This window comes from Fusarium verticillioides, chromosome 8, assembly GCF_000149555.1.
Source record: "Fusarium verticillioides 7600 chromosome 8, whole genome shotgun sequence".
Taxonomy (NCBI): Eukaryota; Fungi; Ascomycota; class Sordariomycetes; order Hypocreales; family Nectriaceae; genus Fusarium; species Fusarium verticillioides.
In genome coordinates this window covers 1,537,463-1,561,236 of record NC_031682.1, presented here as the reverse complement: position 1 = coordinate 1,561,236, position 23,774 = coordinate 1,537,463, and the positions used below count along the sequence as shown (strand labels likewise).

Genomic DNA, 23,774 nt, shown 5'->3' with positions numbered 1-23,774 from the left:
ATTTTTACCAATGACTAGTATTCCGGGAGTAATCCACTGGCTTGATGGATTGAAATGCCGTTCCGAAGCATTGCTTCCAAGAAATAAGGCTCCGGCCTACATGGCTTTGGCCCCCATGTCTGGATGCATGGGGCTTGCAGATGGCTTGAAAATATAGGCAGTCGTCTCCTCTTTCAGGTTCATTGGTGCCCCCAACTACGGATGTACAGGCTGTGTCCAGACCCCGAGCGGGTGGCTATCTCGTCCATATATGATAATAAACCGATGGCGACTCACTTCAGTCCTGTTACTCCGTTAGATCATTCACCCAGATTTTGCCATCCCCTTAGTGAACGCTGCAGCGGTCTCAATCATCATGGACCCACGCGATCCATCCGCCTCGGTCAAGCGATCCGTAAAGTCCAACACCAAAAGCTCCAAAGACAGTATTGCCAGGCTTGCGGATGATCTTCTTCGTCAATCTCTTACACGCAAGCCTGACTTTACTGCACGGGAGGCATCAACATTGAAGGCCAAGACGCCCCGTTCCTCAGCAAGCATCACTCGCTCAAGCATATCCAAACCCAAGGGCTCTTCCGCAGCTGATGAGTTGCTCCGTGCCTCTTTGGTTCGTGATGCTTCAGGTTCTGGACCAAGCGTGCCCCCTTCGTATCGAACCCACAACAATGTTCCAACCCCATCGTCAGTAACCAGGGTCAAGGATAGCTCGACTATCTCGGCTGCCTATAGCAAGAGTCGACTATCAGCACTCAAGTCAGAGGTTGCGCGCGCCAACGCTGCAGCCCCAGCTTACTCCAAGTCTGGCTTGTTCAAAAGCTCCTGCTCGACTGATATACTGTTCCTTCTTGACACGACATACTCTATGAATAGTTACATAGAGACAGCAAAGAATCAGATCCGATCCATAGTCAAAGAGATCAAAGAGGTCTTTTTAAATGAGTCAGATGTGCGCGTCGCGGTGGTTGGATACAAAGATCATGGCGATGAGCCCAACATAGAGTTCCTCGACTTCACTACATCTGTCACAGAGGTATACAACTTCTTGGCCAGCCTTCAAGCATCAGGTGGTGGGGATATTCCTGAGGATGTTCTGGGCGGTATACAGAAGGCTATCAATGCATCATGGATGCAACACACCAGGTGTCTGATCCACATCGCCGATGCCCCTCCTCATGGACATGCTCTACATGACTATGAGGAGAGTGACGATGACTACTACAGAACAGCCAGTGAACCCCATGGTCTCACTCATGCAAATCTCTTGAGCCGCCTTGTCAAACTCAAGGTCAACTATGCTCTTCTGCGAATCAACTCATCTACCGACCGCATGGCCCTGGAGTTTGGCAAGTCCTACGGCGGTGGCTTTTCGGGAGCGGACGTCAAGCTCCACGAAAAGAATTCCTACAACATTGCGATTGAGGACTCGCTCATCTTGGCCAAGTCACGGGCCAAGAGAACAGCCACGAGTACTGGGCCCCTTTTCGAAGAACTCCAGCTCGGGACTGGATACACAGCCATCAAGCATTTGGTCGTCAGCACTGTCACGTCTTCAGTATCGCGTACAGCAAACCGCTTGACTCTGGCAATGAGGGGCGGGAGCCATGGTGGCTCGCACATGTCTGGGCGCCCAGAGTTAACTGCTATCTTGGAAGATGGCAGTGTTGCCAGAAGTGTAGCCAGCAAAAGCGTTGTTCTTGAGACTTCACCACCGCGCTGGAGCACCCCTGGCTGGCTAGACAAGAAGCTCACCACGGAGGGCTTTTGTCTGGACCTGAGCGTCCACGGAGCTGACACTCTGAATGCAATGTTGGACAACGATGAGAACATCAAGCTGGGGCTTGTCAAGCTCGATATCGACGCACGTTCCAAGCCTTTCGCTGAAGGATCTCTGCGCGTCGCGGCGTATGCTCGCCCAGCTGCAACCACGAGCAAATTCGTTCTCAAGTCATTCAAACACACTGAACACAGGTTAGCCAATCTAATTGAGGACATGCGAATGCAAGCGCTCTGTAAAGCATTTGCACTGGAGTTCAACGGGCTTATCAAGTCTTCGCAGCCTATCGATTTTATAACTACGCTTTGTCTTCAGGACATGTCTCGCGGATCCAAGTCAGACGACAATCTGTCGCTGGAGCCGTTTATTGAAGGCGAATACATCAAGTACAATAGTAACGGGGCCTATGTCTTGGAAGACGACACTAATCCATTCAATGAGATTGCGCAAGCCTTCTCGCACTTTACCTTTGAGCGCTCCTGGGGCCATTTTCTGGTCACGGATCTTCAAGGAGTAGGGAACTCTTTCACTGATCCTGCAATTCAGACCAAGGATCCTGAACGTTTCAAACTCGGTGAAACAAACCTTGGTGAAGAAGGGTTCAAATTCTTCTTCGCCTTGCATGAATGCAAAGCGACATGCCGTCAGCTGGGGCTTCTGACGAACAAGGAAATGCTTGTATCTGGCAAACTCACATTCCGAAGCAAATGGCCTGCTATGGACCCAACGGTTTGTTGCTCTAATAAACTGTGCCGCAAGATTATTCGACTTGCAACAGCTAACAAATCAGCTGATTATCCTGAGCATAACTGGTGTGATGGGTGTTTCCCGCAGCTCAAGCTTAGTGAGGTAAAGGTGGCATGTGGAGGATCGAAACACAATTTCCAAGTTTCCAAGTTTTACCATGAGAGTCAAGGCGAGAAGGCGCCGACTGTGTGTGAAGAGCATAGGGAGAAGGATGCCACTGTTACTAGTGTTGTTGGAGGTGGTTTGTGGGAGACTACGAAGTCGACTGAGAAGAAAGAGATACTAGGCAGATTGTGGTAGAAGTAGACTTCTAGGGTATTTCTTCAAGGAGAGTAACGCATTGACCCAATCTATTATCATCGACGTGATGCCACACCAAGGTACCCATTCGCTAAACATGGCCACGGCTGCATCCGCCTCCGCAGCGCAAGCAACCATTACAACTCGCCCCATGGGTCATTTCAGAGCAGTGCGGTGCAGTCTTGGTGATAAACATCTCTCCAGTAGAGTCTCTGTAGCAAGAAAGTCGGCGCTCAGAGTTGAAGGCCCGGACCATCTCGGGCGCAGCACGCCGGGCAAAGTCAGATCCAACCCACGAGGCTTCACATGCGCGGTATCCTGTCCAATGAATCCAATGTTCCTCTCGTTCACCACCATTAGGAAGATAAAAAACGCGATAGCCGAGAATACAAAATACGTGGCGCTTTCCTATGCCCGTAGCATACTCTCGACTTCCAGAGAGCCGCCAGAAATTGATGACGGCTGGCTCGTTGATCTTTTGTACGTTGTACTCTCTGAGTATAATGGATTGCATGTTGGGAAACTTGACTTCGAGGTAGACCGTGTCCGGCTCTTCGACGTGAAAGTTGAGGATCCCTAGATCAGATGCAGCCTGAGTGTTCGGAAAAGGAAGAAGATTATGACCGGGACTCGTTTGACGAGTGACGCTGAAAATCTCTTCATCTTTATTTATAGACATAAGAGACGGCCAATGTGTACCGGATCTCAAGAATGGGTTTCCGATGGAAGAGTTGAAGCGTCGGAAGTAACCGTCTGCTGGATCATCAGTCTCCATCGGTTGAGATGAGGACTCCTTTCGAAGAGATGATAAGCTCGAGACTCTAGGAAGGTGTTGATCTCGAGGAGACACAACCGATTCACGACGAGAAAAACCTGATATCCTGGTTAATATCCTTAAAACAGCAGACATTGCGCACTTTATCTACCTTGTGAAGCTACAGAGAAGTCCCATTGCGCAAGAGTCGCCCTGATAGCCTCGGATGACATCGTGCCAGTGGTGATGGGTTATCAAAATCGGGGTGAGGAAATGTAAGAGAGGCAACAGCTCTGATGATGTAGGAATTGTGAGCAGTATAGCCCACGGAGTAGAAAGAGCAGTTGAGGGCTTTACGCTGAGAAGGAGGAACCTGGCAGCAATGGTAGACAAGAGAGATGCTCCTCGTGAGTCTTCATCATTCATTAACCATGGCATGCACATGCAACAGACAGCTGCTTATGGTCCGAGCGTGCAACAGTCTGAACTGCATGCTCAGCAATGATGAGAGGAGTGCTTTATTGTCATTGATGCAGGATTCACTGTGAGAATAACGCTAGAGGTGAAATGCCAAACACTTGTTGATGTATGGGTAGGATTCTGATGATCGCGTAGTGCAAAGCCCCAGGCGACAGCACATCAATGACAGAGCTTGTTTGTAAGACCACCAATGAGGCTAGCCTTATCCGATCTCTTGTGCCCTAGACATCCTCAGGCTTCCCGTCCCGGAATCCCTTCTCGGCTTGAACCGTTGCTAGACCACGTCGGCCATTCATTCCCCGGAACAAGTTGGTAACTTCTTTCTCACAAGACGCGGCTTCATCCTTGGCTACGTTGCAGCGCCCACGAGCATTTTCAAGACGCTCCCGAATATCCTTGAGATTCCGCTTCGTCTGCCTGGTCTCCCGGTTGCGATGACGAGGGTGTCTCTTGCGCGCGGCCTGCTTTGTTGAGGTAGTTGCCTTGGCGCAGGGAGCTGTGCAGGGGCCAGGATGGTTAGTGTTTCAAATCTGATAGTTCATATTGGTGACTGACTAGTGATGCGTGGTGATTTGTTTGACTGAAGCATAATGTTTGGGTGGCTGTACATGCTTGCTTGCTCATTATCGGGAGTACTGGCAGGATAAAGACGCTTGGGTAGAGTACTGTGCCGCTCCGGGCGAGAGAAACATTTACCCATGATCTTTGGGCTGTTTTTTCTATCTTTCTCGTATTTTTCAATTCTACTTCAAGATCTAAAAGGCAGTTGTCTCTTGATTGCTGAGAACAGAGTGTGTGGTTGCGAGGTCGAAAGAGATGCCACACATCTTGGTACGACAGCCAACGCGTCACATACGCGTTTTAGCAATGTATAACAGACTGATCAGTAACATGCTTGTAACACCCATCATATCTGTTGCAGTTGTGTGAAGCATCCCGAAAGCTGAGTCTGTCCGCGGCAAGCTGCATATTCTGGCCCACTTCAAGCGGGCATCTGAATATTTGCTCCAAACACTGAGATGTCTTCAGCTGCTGTTCTCATGCCATAATTAGTATCTAATTCTTGTAAATTGGTTCAATGGCTTCCACCAGTTTTGTTACATATTTGTAGTTCATTCAGCAATCAACAACGAAACCTATCATTCGCTCGCGACCTCTTCAGTGGCTGAGATATTGATTGCTCGTGTACATCCAATAATCAGGAACGCCATGAAATCTCCAGCATGGTAAGGTGCATCATAGACTACTGACTGTGCCATAAGCCATGCCAACGGCGGCGTTTGTCTTCGAATTTGGCTGTGCCCAATTAACGCCTCCACTCGAGACCTTGTGCAACTCTAACCCGTGTCTGTCCGGCTAAGTACCTTAAATTCGTCTGTGCTACAGGCATAAGGAAATCCATGAGAAGTTAACCTCAAGAATACAAAGAAGTCCGTGGCGTTCAGTGTTAAGCTTTAATATCCATCCCCTTTTTGTTCAGAATCTCGACCACATCGGGCAGAAAAACACACAAAACATATAACAAATATCGATCAACTCCAAATCTCTCTGCTGTCAGAAACACAAATCAGGCCATATGAGTGCCCTATACAGGCCATCGGCAATGTATACAATACAGGCCGCTATGGCCCAGCTTTTACCAGCCGAACGACAAGCTTGTGAAGGTAGAGAGTTATTATCGCTCAACGCCGCTATCAGCCGAACGCTTCTCACTATCGAACCGGCGTGTCACCTAGCTTGCGAACTACGCAGGATGCAGATAAACATCCGTCATCATATTCTTGCCGCTCTTGTTGAAGAGGGAACATCAGATACAGCTCAACGACCGAGTCAACATGAAACGTCTTTTGAGTATAGGTTGCCTCATCCCGACACCATCCTTGAAAGCGTCGAGCAAGAACTACACTGCAACCTTGATAGACTGTCCTCGCCTACAATTGGTGGTACACCTGACGAGAGCCCTGAGCGAAGGAGATGCCCAACTGCAGCAATCATGACTAGGGCAGACGAACCGCCCATGGCAAAGAAGCGACCCGCGGACAACGAATTCGACTCTGTCACCAAGCGCCCCAAAACATGGCTTAGTGCAATCACGAGAGGGCTTTTCACTTGAATTCGGTGTATTTGCACAAGGTTCAATTCGGCCAGGTCGGTTACCAAGACTAGCATTTTCAATGCCTCGTAATTTTGTATGTTTTCTGAATTTAGGTATATCATAAGCGGGATATCGAATAAGCCAAGGTAAACCCATCAACGAGTTAGCCGTAGTTTTCACTACAATTTAATGAGAATATCTACGGAGACAGCGGGTATACTATTCCGTTAGTAGTTTGCTTCCGAGACTTCCACCCCTAGAGAATCACATAATATGAGCGGGTTGCAGTGGTTTCTAAAATGCATGAGCGTTAGAGCTTGCTATTTTGATCGAAGCTATTCTTCACATGCTTGGTATAAAACGCCAGAAAGCCACATGGCCATTCAGCTATGCGCAGCCGCTCCATCAGTAGCTGGCAGCATTTGCATCTCCACGTCTGCCACTTCTTCTCGATGTCTCTCCTGATAGAAGTTCCTGAAAACATCAACGACCGTAAAAGTCAATGTCACAACACCAACAATCAAGGTGGCCAACTGATCCCTTTCACTGACCCTGATTCCCAAATCCGGTATCGTAGTACTGCGGTCTCGGTGAATCATCAACATCGATGGCACTACCAGCATACCCGCGAAGAATATACAGCCTCCCAGAGCTTTTAGAGCTTCAACCGCGTCTTTGTAGTTCTTCTCAATCATTGACCAAACCAGCATGATGATGCCAGTAAGAAATGTCAGGCCGATGATCGCGGTAGAGAGGTAGATGAAGGTCAACGTCACTGGTAGCATCGCCTCGTAGAAAGCGATGCAAAAGCTGGTTCCTATGTCGCCGAGACTGAAGTGAAATACTGTCAGCATCAGTGAGATATAGCCATAAGCTACATTCACCACCCAGCGCGCTGATGGCTTTGGCTTCCAATTCCGTGCATAGTCGGCATCGATCATGAACCCAACGATAAGAATAAGAAGAAACGGTATTGCAGAATAGCATATAGTCAGCGGCCCGGTGATATCGACGACACGCTGGCCCAATATCACCGTATCGGGCGGAATATGATTCAGGTCGAGCTGCGTGGTATTGAAAGGGCCAAACAGGTCAAGATCAGCTGCTGGATTCCGCAGGCAAAAGATAGCGAGTGCTCGCTTTTCCATCCCCAAAATCCTCATTGATTGCACGACCAAGTCCGTCGCGGCAAATACAGGATATGCCAGAGCTCCCAGAAGATCATTTGAAAGGCCTGGCTTCTTAGGTTCGTCCTTGTCCGCTAGACAAAAGGCCCAACTGATAAGAACAGAGACGAGAAGCATGTACCAACAATAGATGGTACCAGGGCCATACAGACCTGTCGCGGTGTTGTAGAACTCAGGGTTGTATGGGAAGAGTCGGCCCGTGTCTTGACGGATGAGGCCATCTGTAATTTGTAGTTCTGGGTGAGAGTAGTTGCACAAAGAACTCATGATGCGATGGTTGAAGGGAAATTATAGAATTGCGTGAATGTCAAAGATTTGAATGCTTGTTTACGGTATATGTGTATTTTCAACGCCATGAATGCCTTGTTGGGCTGAGCTGAGCTGGGGGGTTGAAAATGCCTTGGAGTTGTTAGCGCCGTGGCTGTTCAGGGCTCATGCAGCTCAGCGACATCGGTGTGTGTCGATCTTGTGAGATGTAGGCTTTGAGTTAAAGACTGATAATTAATACTACCATTACTGCATGTTAGCTATAGTATATAAGAACTCACCTCATTACCCAGCTTCAAAAGCTGTTACCTCAGCGTATTAGTTTGCTCAGCTCCGCTCAGCTTACCTGCCAGTAATATTGCTCAACTGCCACCGATGGATGGCTCGCTTCCATAACCCTACTGCCTAGGCTTGTCACTGGCGCCTTTGTCATTTTTGGTACTTCCCGCATTGAACTCAACATCACTCCTGTACTCCTCGAGAACACGTTCTGTAGCATTCCTCCTTCGGCCAACAATTAAAGCATTAATCTTCGAGACGAGCGGTTTGAAAGTTGGGATACACGCGCAGACGAGTGCTGAAGTAACCTCGGTCGAAGCCCACAGCTGCGGTCTGACGATACCCCATGTAATAAACGACCACCATTATAGCCCCGAAGTATGCGGATTGCCAGCAAGACAGCGTTACGATCTTGTACTAAAGGAGAAGAAATGTCATCTTAGCCCAGAACAGTCCTTCTTTGTAGAAGAGTGCGGCAATGTATGTGCACTTGTATTGTTAGCTTGACCGTCGAAAGACAAAGATGTAGTCGAACCTTGTAAAACGGTATGGTTTTGTTCTCTGGCAGGGTTCCAGTAGGATCGTTTAAGCCGAGTGGCACAACTATAAATCTTAACCTTATGACTTCTAAATATGGGCTACGACATACGTGTTAGTATACAAGATCCCATTCCTACTATACACAACTGAAGTTCAAGCTGTTAGCAATGCTTCATTCTAACAGGTTCATTAACCTACCAAAGCCATGACAGTAGCAGCATCATCCCAATATGAAAATTCAATGATACAGCGACACCAGAACCGAAGGGCAACAAACAAAAGCGAGACGCAAATAGCAAAGCATACAACCAATATTACCATGACAAGGTGGGTATGAGACGACTTTGCAGCTTCTTGTTCGGTGATAGCCATATTGGATGAGGGATCTGAAAGAACCAGTGATTAAGACTGCCAAGAACATGAAGCCGATCCTTGGAGAGATCGTTTATATAACTGGTCATCGGAATCATCTTAGTCCAAGAAAGCCACTCCCTCGTTTGGCGTCTTGCTTTCCAAGAGCCCTGAATCGGGCAATGGCAGCTGGAATGTAGGTCACTTATGATATGGCCAATTCCCGGTCTTGATCAAGATTTATCGCAGATCGAGGAACAAAGCCTCCTCTAATCGGATAATGTAGCTAAATGGGGTATCAATTCGCCGATCCTCTTGAAAGCCAAGACTTGTTACGTCGGCGTTGTTGAAATATGGCTTGGGCTAGCTTGGGGAGAGCGAACCAACATGTTGGAATCGCTGCGTGGCATTAACCGCATCGTTAAAGGTAGATCCATTCCATATTGACCCACGACCGCCAACGTCGCTACTTCAATAAGGCTGTCAAACGTCGGGTTATCAAGGAAAAGCGACAGATGAGGCTCAAGATCTTCATCCCTTATGTCCGAGCACAAACGTTTGCAGGAGGGTCCATGCATCCTGCGATTATTGATACATCTATAACAAACCATCTTCTATCTATAAAAGCTATGCAGGGTCTTAGCGTGCGGTATTCTAGCTAGATGCGTTCGAGAACTGGCATACAATGTGAGTGGTTTGCCCACATCGGGCAACATTGTTGTGAAATCACAATTCGTCACCTACGCCCACTGACAAATCACAGCCACTGATACTGGATTCCAGACCGAAGCGGTGAAATAATTGCCTGGCCAGTTAGTCTTTTGTTTCAGCTCCTCCACAATGGTGTCGGTGGCTGATATCAACTATCGTCTTATTGGTACGCTTTCACAATGCGAAATACGAGCACTGCGCTGTGTGATACTCCAGGCATCCGCAATTACAGGGGACATCATTGGATGAGAACTGACTTGCCATTATGAAGTCAATCTATATATCAACGGCTCTCGCAACGGTCTATATCAGAATTCATAACCATCAGTCTCAGTTCAGCTATCCATAGTCATGGCAACGACCACGAAACAAAGATTTCAAACTTTGTTCAAAGATGATCCATTAGACGACAACAATAAAATCGAACTCTTCTCCCCACTCGAGTCTCGGCAACCAACCGAGATAACAGCATTCAGCACCATCTCTCAATCTAATCTCGTCCCTCTGAGAAAGTTGAAACAATGGCCCCGAGCTGTCATATGCCCGGCCTGTCGAGAACTCTCTCTTACCCGAGTTGAGCGCAAAATCTGTGGCGGTACCCAGTGAGTATAAACCCCGAAACAGGATATGTAGATGGAAGCTAACCAAAACTTATCAGTGCCATGGCGGCATTGATGTTTGCATGCACTATCTTTGGGGGGCCTCTTGCGTATATCGGGAAACAGTGGAAGAATACTGAGCATTACTGTTGCAGATGTAACCGCAGACTGGTGACTTGGCACTTCAGTTCTGGAACTGAGATTCATGTCTGGTAAACGCTATTGCTGTATCAAGAATAGATAATTTACTGGGGCCATATACAATTGTGTTTTGGCCTTGTAAACAGTTCTACACTGGTTGGTCTTTTATCCGGAACTCAAATCCCAGAGCCTCTTGAACTCGCTCTCCCTCTTCAGTAGCTCCCTTGGGTTGTCCCACTCGATCATCTTTCCTCCTCCCATCACAGCAACTCGATCAAAATCAACAACAGCACCCAAGCGATGTGCAATAGCGATGACCGTGCATCCCACGAACTCCTCTTGGACCACCTGTCGGATCAGTTGCTCCGACTTGGCGTCGACGTTGCTGCTCGCCTCGTCAAGGAAAATCATCTTCTTGTTAGCCAGTATAACTCTGGCTAGGCAAAGAAGTTGGCGTTGACCTTGCGATAGTCGCTCAACATCAAGAATGCCGTCCAAGCCTCCAAGCTTCTCTACAGCCTCTTTCATCCTGAGGCGATTGAGCACATCGAGAATTCTCTCTTCAGGCTGCTCGCCGCGAGGGACCAGATTGTCACGAACGGTAGTCTTCTTCATGAAGAACGGATGCTGAGGTACGACTGCCACAGAAGCCCGTACAGTTTGTCGCGGCAGTGTAGTGATGTCAATACCGTCAAACTTAATGCTAGAATTGGGGTCAACCTCCAACATCCGGAGAAGACAGGCCATCAAGGAGCTTTTGCCACTGCCACTACGTCCAACAACGCCGACCTTGAAGCCTGCGGCGATATCTAGACTGACATCGTGTAGCACTGGCTCGCCCAAAGCGGTGTATGCAGCTGTCAGCTTGTCGATCTGCACGTGGCCATGGGAAGGCCAACTCTCGGGTGGGGTAACAACCTCGCCCGGGAGATTCTCACTGTCAGTTGTGGTGCAGAACTCTTTAGTACGACTAACAGCACCCAGAGAAGTCTCCAATTGTGTATAATTCTTGATGAGTTGCGTGAGATATTGCGAGAAGGATGTCACATTGAGAAGGGCCATTGCCACAAACTTCGGCTCGAAATTGTCTCGAAGCTTAACAATAAGGACCATCAGGATTGTAGCAAGCGCTGCCACTGCAAGGTCAAGGACAACAGCTAGCCAGCGCTGAATACTGAAGAGGAGATAGTATGGACGCTGAGAAGCGTCAAGGAACTGAAAGTGTTGTTCCTTGAACTGCTTCACCCAACCGAAGGATCTTACACTAGACAAACCTTGGAGGGTGTCAAGGAATTGTGTGAATAGAGGTGAGTTTGCTTGTAGCTCAAGTATTCTGATCTGACGAGAAGTTCGGAGGTAAAATCTCTGAAGCACTCGAGCAATTGTTAGTGCATGGTAAAAGGGGTGCTAGGAGTGAAACTTACACCAGCAGAAGAAAGCAAGAGGGGGGAGCGTCGCCACAAAGTATCCAGAGAACACACACATAAGTATAACAGACATGATAGTGACGCTGGTATCAATTGCCAGGTCAATCAATGCAAACGGAAGCTCTGTGTCTATAACTGACATATCGCGGCTGAAGCGGTTTGTTGTAACGCCAACATCCATCCTCGAGAAGAATGACAACGGAGCATTCATAACTGTCCGGAGTAGCCGGGCATGCAGAACTTCGCTGCTCAACGGTACCATGATAACAAGGTAATGCACAGCTGCACCCATGATGCCAATTATTGCAAGTCCAGCGAGCATTGCGTACAGTCCAAGGTAGAAGTTGTTGACGCTTTGTTGAGTGACAACAGAATGACCGGTCCAGAAACTAAGCAATAGCTCAGTCATCTTGTGGGCCGCGCCGAACAAGACTGTGAGCGTCACTAACAACAGGACATGCCACTTGGGTACCGTATTGAAATAGTAACCATACGTAGCAAGTTCCCCCAGTGCTCGGTTAGCAGATTCGGCTTCTTCTTCTGGTCCTTGAGGTGCTGAAGTTGATTTGTCGTTGGCTTTCGAGGAGTCGCCGTCTCCCGTGGCAGCCCCGTTCTGCCGAAGATGCAAACCACTGAAGTAATCAGTGTCGTTCTCGAGTTGCTCAAATGTGCCTTGGTGCTGAACTGTGCCATGTTCGCTTAGAGCAATGACGTGGTCTGAATATGCCAGCCGATGAACTATGGGATGTTAGTACTGTTTCATTTCGAGCTGGCGACAGCTGAACTCACTAGCGTTTGTCACACAAACAACAGTCGTGCCCAGCTCTCTTAGCAACCCTGCTTCTGAAAAGAGCAACCTGTAAACATGCTCCTCTGTCGAAGCATCTTGTCCCGAAAAGACATCGTCGAGAATAAGCACTCCTGCCTTTGAGTAAATGGCCCTTGCAAGTGCAAGTCTCTGGTTCTGGCCACCACTGAGAGAAACACCGCCGCTGCCCGCTTTCGTGGCGTCCTTGTCAGGCATCTCGGCAATGTCCTGCTCGAGCCCACATGCATGGACAACTCTATCGTACCAATCTTTGTGATATGTGGATACACCGAGGATGTTCTGTCGAATCGTCAAATTCTGGATCCACGGCTTCTGGTCAACAAATGCGATTCGTCGGGCGTCAGTGTAGACGAATCCTTGGGAAGGCTGCAACTCGCCCAGCAAGGCCTTCATGAGAGTGCTTTTCCCAGAACCCACACTCCCAATAACAAAAGTGAAGTGAGATTTACGGATGGGAAAGGAAATGTTGCTGAGGACTGGCGCTTCCGTCTTCGGCCACCCAAAGCTTGCGTCCGAAACAATCATGAGAGGCTGGCCAACATCCACTGAAGGCTCGTTGGATCGATCGAGTAGCTCAATCGAAGTTCTGTCCTGAGCAAAAGCATGCAACCCGAAGCTTTGGGCTTCTTGTTGGGATGGGCTGTCACGGATACTGAGAGGTAAGCGGTGATCCTTGCAACTATCCGACAACAGAAAGCCCTGCATTCGATCGAAGCATGCAAGCGATGCCTCCATTCCAGGGATCGCTCGTATGAGTGTGGACATAGGGTTAGACAAAAGATAGATAAGCGAAAGGGAAGTATATGCTGAAGCCGTACTCAAAGGATTGCCTGTCTCTTGAGATATGACGACATAGGTCGCAAACGTAGCGAGCGGAGCAATGGCTTCCATAGTATTTTCTAGCAAATGAAGTTAGCGATACAACTTATTTCAAGTAACTCGTAGACCTACGGAAGAAAACACGCCAGCACATGAGTTTACGGAACTTCTTGGACAGGTCCAACTCATTGACTCGCAGACTTTGAACCATGTTGTTGAGAACATCCGTCAGGCCAAGCATTTTCACTTCCTGCAATCTTGGTCAGTGACTCAAACCAACCGTCTTTGAACTGAGCTCTTACTTTCATTGAACCTAGCATCGAGGCAGTAACATCGATGCGCGTCTGGATACCACGAACCCACCGCCTTTGGGCGTTTGCGATATACTTGGCTATCATCAAAATGCCAGTGGTCGAGACTAATCGCATGTCAAAAGTGATCTTACTAGTATTATAGAAGTCAAACCTATTGCCACAACCATAGGGGCCAGAAATGCCATGCCCAGTTGTCTGTACAGGAGATATAAAGCCACTGCGCACTCGATAGGCGAAGCCCAGATCTCATGTATGCTTGCAAAGTTCATGCAGATATTTTCAGTATCGGCAGACATCAGTGTGACCGCAACTGTAAGATGTTAGCTGTTTACGTTGCCTAGAAGCCCTGTTTTCTTACTTGATTCGTCAAAGGCCGTGATGCTCAAATCGAGGGTCTTGTCGTACACCAGGCTGATCAAGCTACCCCGGACTGCGGTAACAAATCTAGGTAATTAGCTTTGGCTTCTCAATCGGCAGGTTTTATCTCACTGATAAGTCATATGCCAGTAGAATGCGTTAGCGATCTTCAGATTGTCAGTCTGGACACTACAAGAGAAACAAGCGTGACACAAACCGCCAGTCCAATGAAGACGCAGCACCAGGCTCCCGTAAGACCCCATCCAATAGCTTTGTCTTCATCAAGGTTACTCGCAAACCCTATTGTTCTCTGGATAAGGAAGGGCTGTGCGTATGTGAAAGCCATCAAACAAATACGTGATAATACTCCAAGCAGAAAGACTCTTCTAGACGACCAGATGGTGGACCAAAAGAGAGCGTTACTCTTGACTTGATTTGCTGGACCATTTGTCAGCTCGACATATACCACCGGAATGCATTATGAACTCACCTGTGCGCCATGACTTCTCCGCCTGGGCGAACAATCTCTTCCCCAAGAGGCTGTTTTCGATGGCATACCTGCTCCCTCGTCAGTCAGGTCATTGAACTGGCAAATGAACAACATACAGATCATGCTCTGTCAGAAAATTAGAGAATCCTAATTTCATCAGAGGGTTGATCCACCAGAAGACACTACGGCCCAGTATTCCGCTCGTCGTCTCTGGTGATAGATCACGATACTGTGCTCTTAATATGGACCTCTTTCCCCATGCTTCAGATATGAGTATGAGGGCTTTGGTGGTGGTAGCTGCCGTGAACAGCCTCGCAACTGCGTGCGCTCCATCTAGAAGCCATAGCGTTCTGGCTATAGCGCAATCAAAAAGAGCTGTGAAAAGTAGATAGACATTAATGATTGTTGAGGGTCTCACAGAGCGTGTATGCTCGACATAAGACAGTAAGGCCAACAAGAGTCCGTTGACAAACACAAGAGCCGCTGCAGCGATTTGAGATTTAGATGTAGGCAGAGGTCCAACCGTCCAGTATGTCAGTATCACGAGTTGCAGTCCAGTATACACAGTGATCAAGCCCTGTTATCTCGTCAGCATTCTCTGGACTACGGCCTAGGGGCACAAACCAGTTTGATAAGAAGACGCGAATTCTCGACAATCTTTTGTGGCTCTCTCTTCAGCCATAACAGTCTTTGCGGGACAAGAATCAAGAACAAAGCAGATGGGACGATGGATAGCATAACATTCTCAAACAAGACAGTAAAATCAAATCTTCCCGAGGCCGAGGGGCCGAAATCAGCTTCGGGCAGGAGGTTTAGTGAAGAATTAGCATCCATAGCGGTTGTGGCTGAGTTGTTTCTGCATCTTCTCAACGGGAAATGGGAGATTCATATCATGATCCTATGAATAAAGTAACTTGGTTATCTCATGGTGGGATCCAACGATGATTTTGCCTAAATTAGTTGGTGCTTACGTGGGTGACTACGTTTTCATGCGTTATTCGACTGTGGGGAAAGAGGTTGATTGGTTGGTCAACCAAGCGATAGGACAGACTTGCGCCGTCTTACAGGGCAGCAATAGGGAATGATAGACTAACCGTTGGTGATGCAGTTCAGATAGATATTGGTTATAGCCAATATTGATCAAAGGAAATCCCGTGTGCTCCGCCAATAAGAGATAGATCCTGACTATTTGAATGACTCTGGCCTACGAATTCTTGTTCTTGGGTCAATAAGAATCAAGGTCTATTATCAATCAACCTAGGCAAGCCAGTAGTACTACGCTTCATCACTAAGGTTACGCATTAACTCCATTATGGTGAAGTATTACTTCTCTAAATAGATGCCAATTAAATTTCGTGTAAATCAGACCTAAATATGAGCATATTCCGTTACTCGGTTTTAATTTGGTGGGATAAGAAGCTAGCCGTGTCGAATTTACCAAAGTTCCTCACCGCGTACTTGCTTTCGTCACCACCTTACGAAATTCTCACCAAATCTCGATAACCCCAATGAATCAAAACGGTTTAACTCGACAATGGTCAACGTCAATTTCTTCAAATTCGTGTAATCTTACAACTTGGCATATCCTTCAACCTCGCTTTTCTCTCTTAAAACACAGCTGAGCTCCACAATCGCTGTTTTCCAAATTCTTTTAAGACGTGACAACTTTACTCCTTGACAAGGACAGCTCTGTATCGAACCTTACCCTCCTTCAAATCGTGCAGAGCCTTCTCAATACCCTCCTCATTGAGAGGGTAAGTCATAATGGTGGGCTTGATGTTCTTCCTGGCCGCAAAGTCAAGAAGCTTGCGAAGGCTATCGCGAGAGCTGACTAGTGAGCCCTGGACGCGAATACCCTTGAGGGAAAGCGAGGTCAGAGGAACAGGAGTGGACTCCAGAGCGGCAGTGAGAGGGTAGATGACACCATCGGTATCAACAAGAGGAACGAGACTATATTTGTTAGCTACGATGAATCAAGTGCCGGTTCGTTACACATACCTGCTGTAGTCGACATTTGCGCTACCGCAGAGAAGCAAGTGCTTAACAGGCTTGAAGTCCTTTGGAGCCTCGTCTCCAGACTTGAAGACAATGAACTCAGAGGCACCATAGTCCATAGCTTCCTGTCTCTTGGACTCGGAGGAAGAGAAGACAACGACATGGGCTCCCTTGGCGGCAGCGAGCTTGATGGCAAGATGGCCCAGGCCACCAATACCCATGACACCGACTCTATCTTGAGACCGGAGACCGTACTTGGTCAAGACTGTGTAAACAGTGGCTCCCGCGCAAAGCAGAGGGGCGGCATCAGCGGAGTCGTATCCATCGGGAATGGGAGCAACGGTCTTTGAGTCCCAGACAGCGCCGTAAGAGAAAGAGCCGTTATCAGTGTCGGAGAAACCATAGATCTGGCGCTCACGGCAGTACTGGTCAAGATCTGTAGCATGGTCAGTATTGTTATTTACTAAAACTCTCCGATTTCTTACCTGTACAGCAGTTGTCGCAAGAGCCGCAGATCTGATGTGTGTATCCGAATCCAACTCTGTCGCCAACCTTGACGTTCTTCACTGAAGATCCAACTTCACGAATAACTCCAACACCCTCATGACCCAGGACAATTCCGCTGGGTTGGTAGAGCTTATCCGTTCCACAAACGCCAGAGTGTGTGGTCTCAATGAAGACCTCGTGGTTCTGGAGCTCACGCTCGACGGTGTCAGAGACAATCTTTCCCTCGGGGGTTCCTCGGAAGACCTTGTAAGAGACCATTGTTGCGATGGTTTGTATGTAGGGGTGTAGAGATGTAGAGATAGAGTTTTTTGTAAAGATGGGGTATATGGTTTCATTTGAAGGGGGCTTCTGGGCTGGGCTTTATATAGAAAACTTGTTGGCGATAACTACGGTTACATAGGGTTATCGGACCGGCCGGGGCAGTCTTCCTCATCGAGTTGGCCGGCCACACGAAGCACGGATTGTGGGTTTGACTTTGGAATGAGCCTGAAGAAAGGGACCGAAGTGGGGATGTGAAAGCTTCTTTCTGCCTTGATATCGGGGTTGGCGAAGGGCCCGTCATTATGGACATTTTCGGATTCCAAGTTTTGCATGTTTCGAGATGTTTATTTCCGGCGAGACTAATCTAGCATGTTCCTCAACTTCTGGTGCTTCTCTTCAGTTGCACATTCATCATGTTGACAACGATGATGTTTCTTGCCGACAAGTCGCTTAACATGACCCCTTACTATTAATACCTACTTCAGAAACATCGTTATCTTTATCCGTCCTGACCGTTTGTTTCAGGTCCTCGGATCATTCACGTAACTCGTCCCCAGCTTTGTAATCTCAAAATAAAATTCAACCGTTGAAAATGGATTCTCGGACCGCTCTCGGTGGATACGGACCCGGTCAAGAGTGGAGCACGGCGGAGCCGCTTGGCTCGGCACGGAAGTATTTTTCACGTGTACTAACAAGATCCATGACGATATTGTTTCTAGAATTCCTGATAGAAGTTTTCGTCAAAGAAATCTGTTGCTCCGATCGGCGGACATGATGTCATGCGGCGAGATCCTCAGGGTCTTGAATCCTTTACCTTCCTCGCCAATCTGAGTTAGGATAGATTTGTTTTACTGTCTGCAGACTCGCATTGAATCATCTCGTCTTCAATTTGACTACGTACGCATGAGGCCTGTATCAGTAGTGGGAATTAGTGCCGGATATGCACCACTAGCAGTTAGTCTCCGAAGCTTTGTTCAAGAGTGACGATAAGTTACGATAGACATAGATATCAGGCCGTGTCTTGAACCATTTAGGCGTCAGGGGTAACTTGAACGACGCGGACATGTTCATCCGACATCCGGGGACGAGATGCCACCAACAGAATTTCTATCATGAAATTTGTTCTAAGGTGTTTGAACTTTCCTCCTCACTTGACGCACATCGGCGTTTGAATTGAACATACATACCTGGCCTCCTCGTCTTGGCAGTACTCAAATTTGTTAGGTTCTCGGGCGATGGTACTGATGAGTAAGGTGCGTGATTTAAGTATCAGCTCCAAGGCCTATCAACTCAAAATACCACTCCCCAAACCTTGGTCTAGACAGCACGGAGTTTGACAGCTCTGTCAAGTAACGTACGTTCTGTTGCCAGCTTATGTCCTCCCATTCACCTGCCCGGAAGTAGGAGAGCAAATGTCTACAAGATAGTCGGGTGGTATATTCTATCTATCGCTCGGTAAATACGAACAAGCAATTACTCCTCCTGCTGACGAGAACTGGCTTCTTTCAACTCATCACTGAGTTGCGGGATGCTTTCCGGAAGCAAGTGTCATTCCTGGAGCTTTGAGTCTGGGACTTAGTCTATCAGTGGCTAACGTGTTCTGCTATCCCTCATAATGAGATGCTCAGTTAATATTGTGTCGCTACTCCCCGGGTGTCTTCATCTGATGACGACGGCGGTACATAACAGAAGCCCAAAACCAACGCCTGTATAGTGTATGATTCACAGTCAAAGCGTCCAGGAATGGCCTTCTGCCAGAATGTTAGCCTCGTTCAGGCTCATTCGAAGATTCCCTGTCCAGCACGAGATAGGATCTTGTAGACTCTGGAGCACCTCTTTCGAAACTCTTCCGCGGTTTCGAAAGCCCGTTACATCCAACTAGTAGGCGTAAATAGCAGCAAGGTAAGCTCAAAAACTCTTGCTTTCCCAAAGGTAGTTTTGTCATAAAACTACTATTTTCTTATCGTTTCACGTGTTCCTGGGTTACCCACCGCTAAGCAGTTTACTTAAGCGCCTACGGCAACAACAATATTATGGAGTCACCGCTCAGCGAGATTAATGCGAATTGTGAAGGGACTCATGGTAGACAGTCTGGATGTACGATGTCAGGCTTACTTGAGCGATCTTTTTATTTGCCCAATCTTTCGTCACTTGGAAGCGTCACTGTGTGGTGATTTGCCTTTGGAAGTGATATTGCGCCGCTCAAAGTAGACGATCAATAACTCGATGCCCCGAATCACGCCACGTACCAAGTCCATAATAGCAATGATCAGATTGCTCAAGTGGCCAGTTGCGGGTCTTACAAGTATGGTAACGTACATCGCTCAAGCGGAAAAGTTGAATGCCCTTTGACCGTGAACTGGTATCCTATTTGTCTTAGGCAATGATCACACCACCTTCGTGCATGGTCGTGTTTTTGCTTGGCACATGACATCAAAGACAAGACTTGTAACCGAGTTCTAACAGCAAGCATAGATGGCAGATTAACAAAAGAGGAGCCTCATCACTCCTAGTACATATTAGGATTCTAGGGGTCGTCAGGCTACTCAGTATATTCACCAGCTCCTCATTCCCTACGTCACTAGCAGAAGGCATTTATGTAAAAGTGATAATTCATTGTCATTCATAAGCCACGGACAACTTCACCATTGGCATCTTCCCCCGTGTGAACACTAGAACTAAACCAACATCAAAACTAAATCGGGTATAGACACATCGCCTAACAACCTCTATGGCGATGTGATTCCAACACATGACAAATCTTTTACCATATTAAAACTCCATGAAACACCGTGATACCCAGATCCACAACGATTAACATGTAATAATAGCCAATTTAGTGCTGCTTCAACTCAGCTGCGGAAACGGCAGCGTCGACAGCCTCTTGCAAATCGAGATGGAAGAAAGGTCGGTTGAGACCTTGCACGGCAATGAGACGAGCGCTGGTTGGGTCTCTTGAGACACCCTTCTCAGAGCCAATGCTGTTGATAGAGTCGTCGACAGCCTCAATGTCCTGCTTGACGGGAGCGCTCTTGGCTTTCTCATCGAGAGCAGCAGCAGTAGCAGCGCTGTCATCGCCGCCAAGGTCGGCGATGGAGAATATAGCCTTCCAATGTCCAGTACCATCGTGGTTAGTGCGGGGAGTGCGGAAACCGAAGCCAGCAGCAGCGAGAGCACGCTTAGTCCATCGGTTCTCGATATTGGCGAAGTGCCAGTCGACGACCTCAGGAGCAGCGAACTTGTCAAGTTGGTTGCGTACATCAATCAGGGCTTGGATAGAAGTAACGTCGACGTTGTTGACGCTAGAGAAATCAAGGATGACGGCCTTGAGGATAGGTCGCTCATCATTATCAACAGCCTTGATGTGACGGGGTTCTCGGTCGTTCCAGGGACGGTCTCCAAGCTTACCCAGTAGAGCAGGGTTAGTTCGTCGGCACTCCTGAAAGATCGTCTCGGTGAGGTGGTTGAGGTAATGAGAAGCATTGGGGTAGTTGAAGCCCTCGGCAAATCGGTAGATGAAGACACCAGGGTAAGGAGTGCGGACAATAACCTTGGGGTTGGCACCGTTGCCGTGATCGAGAGGAAGGAAGCCAGCTCGGAGAGAACCCTCACCCTCATCAACTGATCCAGGACTGGAGGTACCGTCACTGACGTTGGCCTTCATGGTTCGGACACGGACAACACCGAGGAAGCGACCACGGGTTTTGAAGAGACGGAAGACGACGACAGCAGCGGACATGGCGATCGTGGTGTAGATACCGTTCTCGATGGAGCTGAAGATGGTGACGAGTACACCAGCGAAGAAGATGATGACCTCAATGGGTGAGACGCGCCAGAACTGGTAGACAACCTTGGGAGGAGTGATGACATCTCCGACAGCATGGATAATGACACCAGCAAGACCCGCGTTGGGAATGTAGAAGAAGACAGCAGTAAGAGCATATAGAGCAAGCAAGACGACAATAGCAGTGATGACACCAGCGAAGGGAGTTCGGACACCAGCCTTGGACTTAATGGCAGTTCGGGAGAAAGATCCAGTGGCGGGGTAGGCTCCAAGGAAGGGACCGAGAAGGTTGCTGACACCAATGGCGACGAGTTCCTGCGAGGGGTCGATAACATAGTTGTTGACACGGCCGAAAGACTTAGAGATGGAAATGTGCTCAATCAGGACAACGATGACGGCGGCGGGAAGCTCAGAGACGAAGGACTTGATGATAGGGGTGTTGATCTCGGGGACAGCAGCGTGAGTGAAACCTGAACGAGTTAGTTAATTACTGGGTAATTGTCGATGGTGAAGCGAGATAGCTTACCACTGGGGACGTCGCCGACAATGCTGATGCGGGGCTTGGAGCGGTGATTGATGTTCATGCCAGCGCTGATACCAACGTACAGCAGGATGACAAAGGCAGTTCGCAGTGTCGAAATGAAGAAGTACAGCTTAGCGCGCTGGGGCTGCTTCTTGGCCATGGTGCTGCAGAAAATACGAATGAGGTAGAGCATGGTCAGGGCTGACAGACCAATAGCAGCATCGAGCTTGCTACCACCCAAGTTCTTGAGGGTGTCAATGATCACACGGTAGGTTGCCTGACGGGTGTTGACACCCTTGATGCCCATAAGCTTAGGGACCTGGCCAGCGATAATGTTGACACCGGAGCCAGTCATGAAAGCGCAAATGGAAGGCAGAGGGATAAACTCAACGAGCCAGCCAAGACGAGCGAGACCAAGGAAAGTGACAATTGAGCCGACGATGACTGCAAGGGCGGAGGCGACAACGTGACCAGGAACGTCAGGCAGGGAATCGGCAGCCTTGAGAACGATGTTACCCGTGACCTGGGACATTACAGCAACGGGCTGAAGAGTCAGTTAAGGTTGGTCAACGAGATTAAAGCATACTTACACCAATGGTGATGTCCTTGGATGTGGCAAAGAACCAGTAGATCAAGACACCCATGAAGGATGAGTACAATCCATATTCGACCGGGAGCTGTGCCAACTGGGCATAGGCCATGGACTGGGGAACGACGACAGCACCAACTGTGATACCTGCGGGGAGTCGATGTCAGCAAACAGAGTCTCCCCGAGAATGTAACTGCGCCGGGGAGTTAACTTACCAGCGACCAAATCACCGATGAACCAGATCAAATTGTACTTGCCAACCCATGACAAGAACGGGAATAGGTTGTAAAAGTATTCTCCAACAGCACGAGCGCTGGGTGTGATTTCTCGAAGAAATTCACCAACTGTGGGCTCCTCCTCGATGTAAAGGTCGGCATTGGTGATTGAAGGCGCTTTCTCTTCGGGTTCGGTGTGATCGGCGCCGATGAACTTTTCCAATGCCGTCTTGGCAGAATTCTTGCCGGGTTGAGACATGCTGAACAACAATAGCAGAGTCAACTGAGAAAAAAGGACTACGCTTAAAAAGAAAAAAGACGAAGAAGGGAGATGAAATAAGATTCTTGAGTAGGTATGCAAGAACGGGGAGATCAAAAAGGTTGATCAGCAATGGCACAACGTGGGTATTTGAGTCGTCAAGACGTGCCGTGGGTCCCCAAGTCGGATTGTCGCTCGGTCGGTCGGGGGTGTGATGCAGCGCTAGCAAGACTTTCTCCTAGTTAGGACAAGTAGTCGAGGTAGCTATGACGACTGAAAGTCTTAAGTTTTCAGGGTCAGAGGGTCGAGGGAGAGAAAGGGTGAGCCAGATCGAGTCGATCTGTAGGATATATATGGGGTTAAGACCCGTTTGAGGGAATTGAGAAGTGGGAGCGAGCTTGAGAAAGAGATAATCGAGAAGAAAGAGGCGAGGAAGGGCCACATATAAATTTAGACTGGACTGGCGGACCACCAGCGGCGATCCGAGTCCAAGGGCGTGTCGTGTGTATTGTTGCGAAGTCAATTTCTAAGCTGTCGCTGTCGTTCCGTGGACCTGAACCTGTAGCTATCCTGGTCTGGTCTGGCCTGGACCACGCGGTAGTGTCATTTCCTCAATTCAGCCCTTTTTCAGGCTTCATGCAATCATGACCACGGGCCAAGTCCAATGCCACGACGTTTCTTTTTTTCGAGCGGGGAGATGAGAGTCTCACTGCGTGATTGAACAGGGATCAACTCTAGGCGCTACTGGCAATGCCTGTATCCTTTGTAGCCTGTACATGCGAGCTGGGGTCACATTGGAGGTCTCCGACTCTCATGCGGTGTGTCATTTCCTATACACCCCAAGCTCTCTGTTCTCTTGTCTTGTCTTGTACCGCGTCAAGCTGCAGAATTGATGGAGGCAGCGTGGGGAGTTTGCGGCAAAAGCTGTGTGTCCGGGGCTCCATTACAACCATTGCGTGCTGACCAGGATCTGAGCATGCAATTGTCGCTATCCCAATTCAGCTCCGCCAAAACTCCACCAACATTCGTGTCGTCTCCGTGGCAAGATCACATCTCCTGAAGCCAATTCTCTCAGAGTTTGCATTATGCGAGGCTTCTTATGCTTTGTGAGTAATATTGAGCGAAATGAAAAAAAAAAAAAGTCTGTGAATATTATGCGACCTTACATTACCACGTTCAA

The 23,774-nt window shown here is 48.3% G+C and overlaps 8 protein-coding genes across 8 annotated transcripts; 2 read left to right on the top strand and 6 right to left on the bottom strand.

Moving 5' to 3' along the window:
• Window positions 1-355: 355 nt before the first annotated feature.
• On the top strand, window positions 356-2,868 carry FVEG_07252 (hypothetical protein; the record flags this gene model as incomplete). The annotated part of the gene is made up of 1 exon (XM_018895846.1): window positions 356-2,868. One exon carries the CDS (start codon window positions 356-358, stop codon window positions 2,819-2,821), a length of 2,466 nt encoding a protein of 821 aa, XP_018753183.1. The 3' UTR covers window positions 2,822-2,868.
• A 44-nt stretch (window positions 2,869-2,912) lies between these two features.
• Window positions 2,913-3,808, bottom strand: FVEG_16049 (hypothetical protein; the record flags this gene model as incomplete). Its single annotated transcript, XM_018905286.1, has 2 exons — window positions 2,913-3,694; window positions 3,748-3,808. The coding sequence occupies 2 exons, from the start codon at window positions 3,806-3,808 to the stop codon at window positions 2,913-2,915; spliced, it is 843 nt and encodes a 280-aa protein (XP_018753184.1).
• Window positions 3,809-4,276: 468 nt separating this feature from the next.
• FVEG_16050 (hypothetical protein) lies at window positions 4,277-4,755 on the bottom strand (the record flags this gene model as incomplete). Its single annotated transcript, XM_018905287.1, has 2 exons — window positions 4,277-4,551; window positions 4,611-4,755. 2 exons carry the CDS (start codon window positions 4,753-4,755, stop codon window positions 4,277-4,279), a joined length of 420 nt encoding a protein of 139 aa, XP_018753185.1.
• Window positions 4,756-5,631: 876 nt separating this feature from the next.
• FVEG_16051 (hypothetical protein) lies at window positions 5,632-6,168 on the top strand (the record flags this gene model as incomplete). Its single annotated transcript, XM_018905288.1, has 1 exon — window positions 5,632-6,168. One exon carries the CDS (start codon window positions 5,632-5,634, stop codon window positions 6,166-6,168), a length of 537 nt encoding a protein of 178 aa, XP_018753186.1.
• Window positions 6,169-6,533: 365 nt separating this feature from the next.
• FVEG_07253 (hypothetical protein) lies at window positions 6,534-7,604 on the bottom strand (the record flags this gene model as incomplete). Its single annotated transcript, XM_018895847.1, has 1 exon — window positions 6,534-7,604. One exon carries the CDS (start codon window positions 7,602-7,604, stop codon window positions 6,534-6,536), a length of 1,071 nt encoding a protein of 356 aa, XP_018753187.1.
• Window positions 7,605-10,290: 2,686 nt separating this feature from the next.
• FVEG_16052 (hypothetical protein) lies at window positions 10,291-15,295 on the bottom strand (the record flags this gene model as incomplete). Its single annotated transcript, XM_018905289.1, has 12 exons — window positions 10,291-11,598; window positions 11,650-12,390; window positions 12,442-13,380; window positions 13,433-13,550; window positions 13,603-13,718; window positions 13,766-13,924; window positions 13,973-14,058; window positions 14,104-14,138; window positions 14,189-14,409; window positions 14,462-14,529; window positions 14,578-15,038; window positions 15,086-15,295. 12 exons carry the CDS (start codon window positions 15,293-15,295, stop codon window positions 10,391-10,393), a joined length of 4,362 nt encoding a protein of 1,453 aa, XP_018753188.1. The 3' UTR covers window positions 10,291-10,390.
• Window positions 15,296-15,786: 491 nt separating this feature from the next.
• FVEG_07257 (hypothetical protein) lies at window positions 15,787-17,315 on the bottom strand. Its single transcript, XM_018895848.1, has 3 exons — window positions 16,942-17,315; window positions 16,460-16,892; window positions 15,787-16,411 (listed from the first exon to the last, which is right to left on the bottom strand). The coding sequence occupies exons 1-3, from the start codon at window positions 17,219-17,221 to the stop codon at window positions 16,129-16,131; spliced, it is 996 nt and encodes a 331-aa protein (XP_018753189.1). The 5' UTR covers window positions 17,222-17,315; the 3' UTR covers window positions 15,787-16,128.
• Window positions 17,316-19,701: 2,386 nt separating this feature from the next.
• FVEG_07258 (SulP family sulfate permease) lies at window positions 19,702-23,472 on the bottom strand. Its single transcript, XM_018895849.1, has 4 exons — window positions 22,336-23,472; window positions 22,122-22,267; window positions 21,535-22,075; window positions 19,702-21,478 (listed from the first exon to the last, which is right to left on the bottom strand). The coding sequence occupies exons 1-4, from the start codon at window positions 22,592-22,594 to the stop codon at window positions 20,061-20,063; spliced, it is 2,364 nt and encodes a 787-aa protein (XP_018753190.1). The 5' UTR covers window positions 22,595-23,472; the 3' UTR covers window positions 19,702-20,060.
• Between the last annotated feature and the right edge of the window lie 302 nt (window positions 23,473-23,774).

Coding starts and splice junctions, on each gene's coding strand:
- FVEG_07257 (XM_018895848.1), bottom strand. CDS start 17,221: ATGGTCTCTTACAAGGTCTTCCGAGGAACCCCCGAGGGAAAGATTGTC. Junction 16,893..16,941: donor TTGCGACAACTGCTGTACAG/GTAAGAAATCGG, acceptor ACCATGCTACAG/ATCTTGACCAGTACTGCCGT. Junction 16,412..16,459: donor GCAAATGTCGACTACAGCAG/GTATGTGTAACG, acceptor TAACAAATATAG/TCTCGTTCCTCTTGTTGATA.
- FVEG_07258 (XM_018895849.1), bottom strand. CDS start 22,594: ATGTCTCAACCCGGCAAGAATTCTGCCAAGACGGCATTGGAAAAGTTC. Junction 22,268..22,335: donor CATCGGTGATTTGGTCGCTG/GTAAGTTAACTC, acceptor GACTCCCCGCAG/GTATCACAGTTGGTGCTGTC. Junction 21,479..21,534: donor TGTCGGCGACGTCCCCAGTG/GTAAGCTATCTC, acceptor TAACTCGTTCAG/GTTTCACTCACGCTGCTGTC.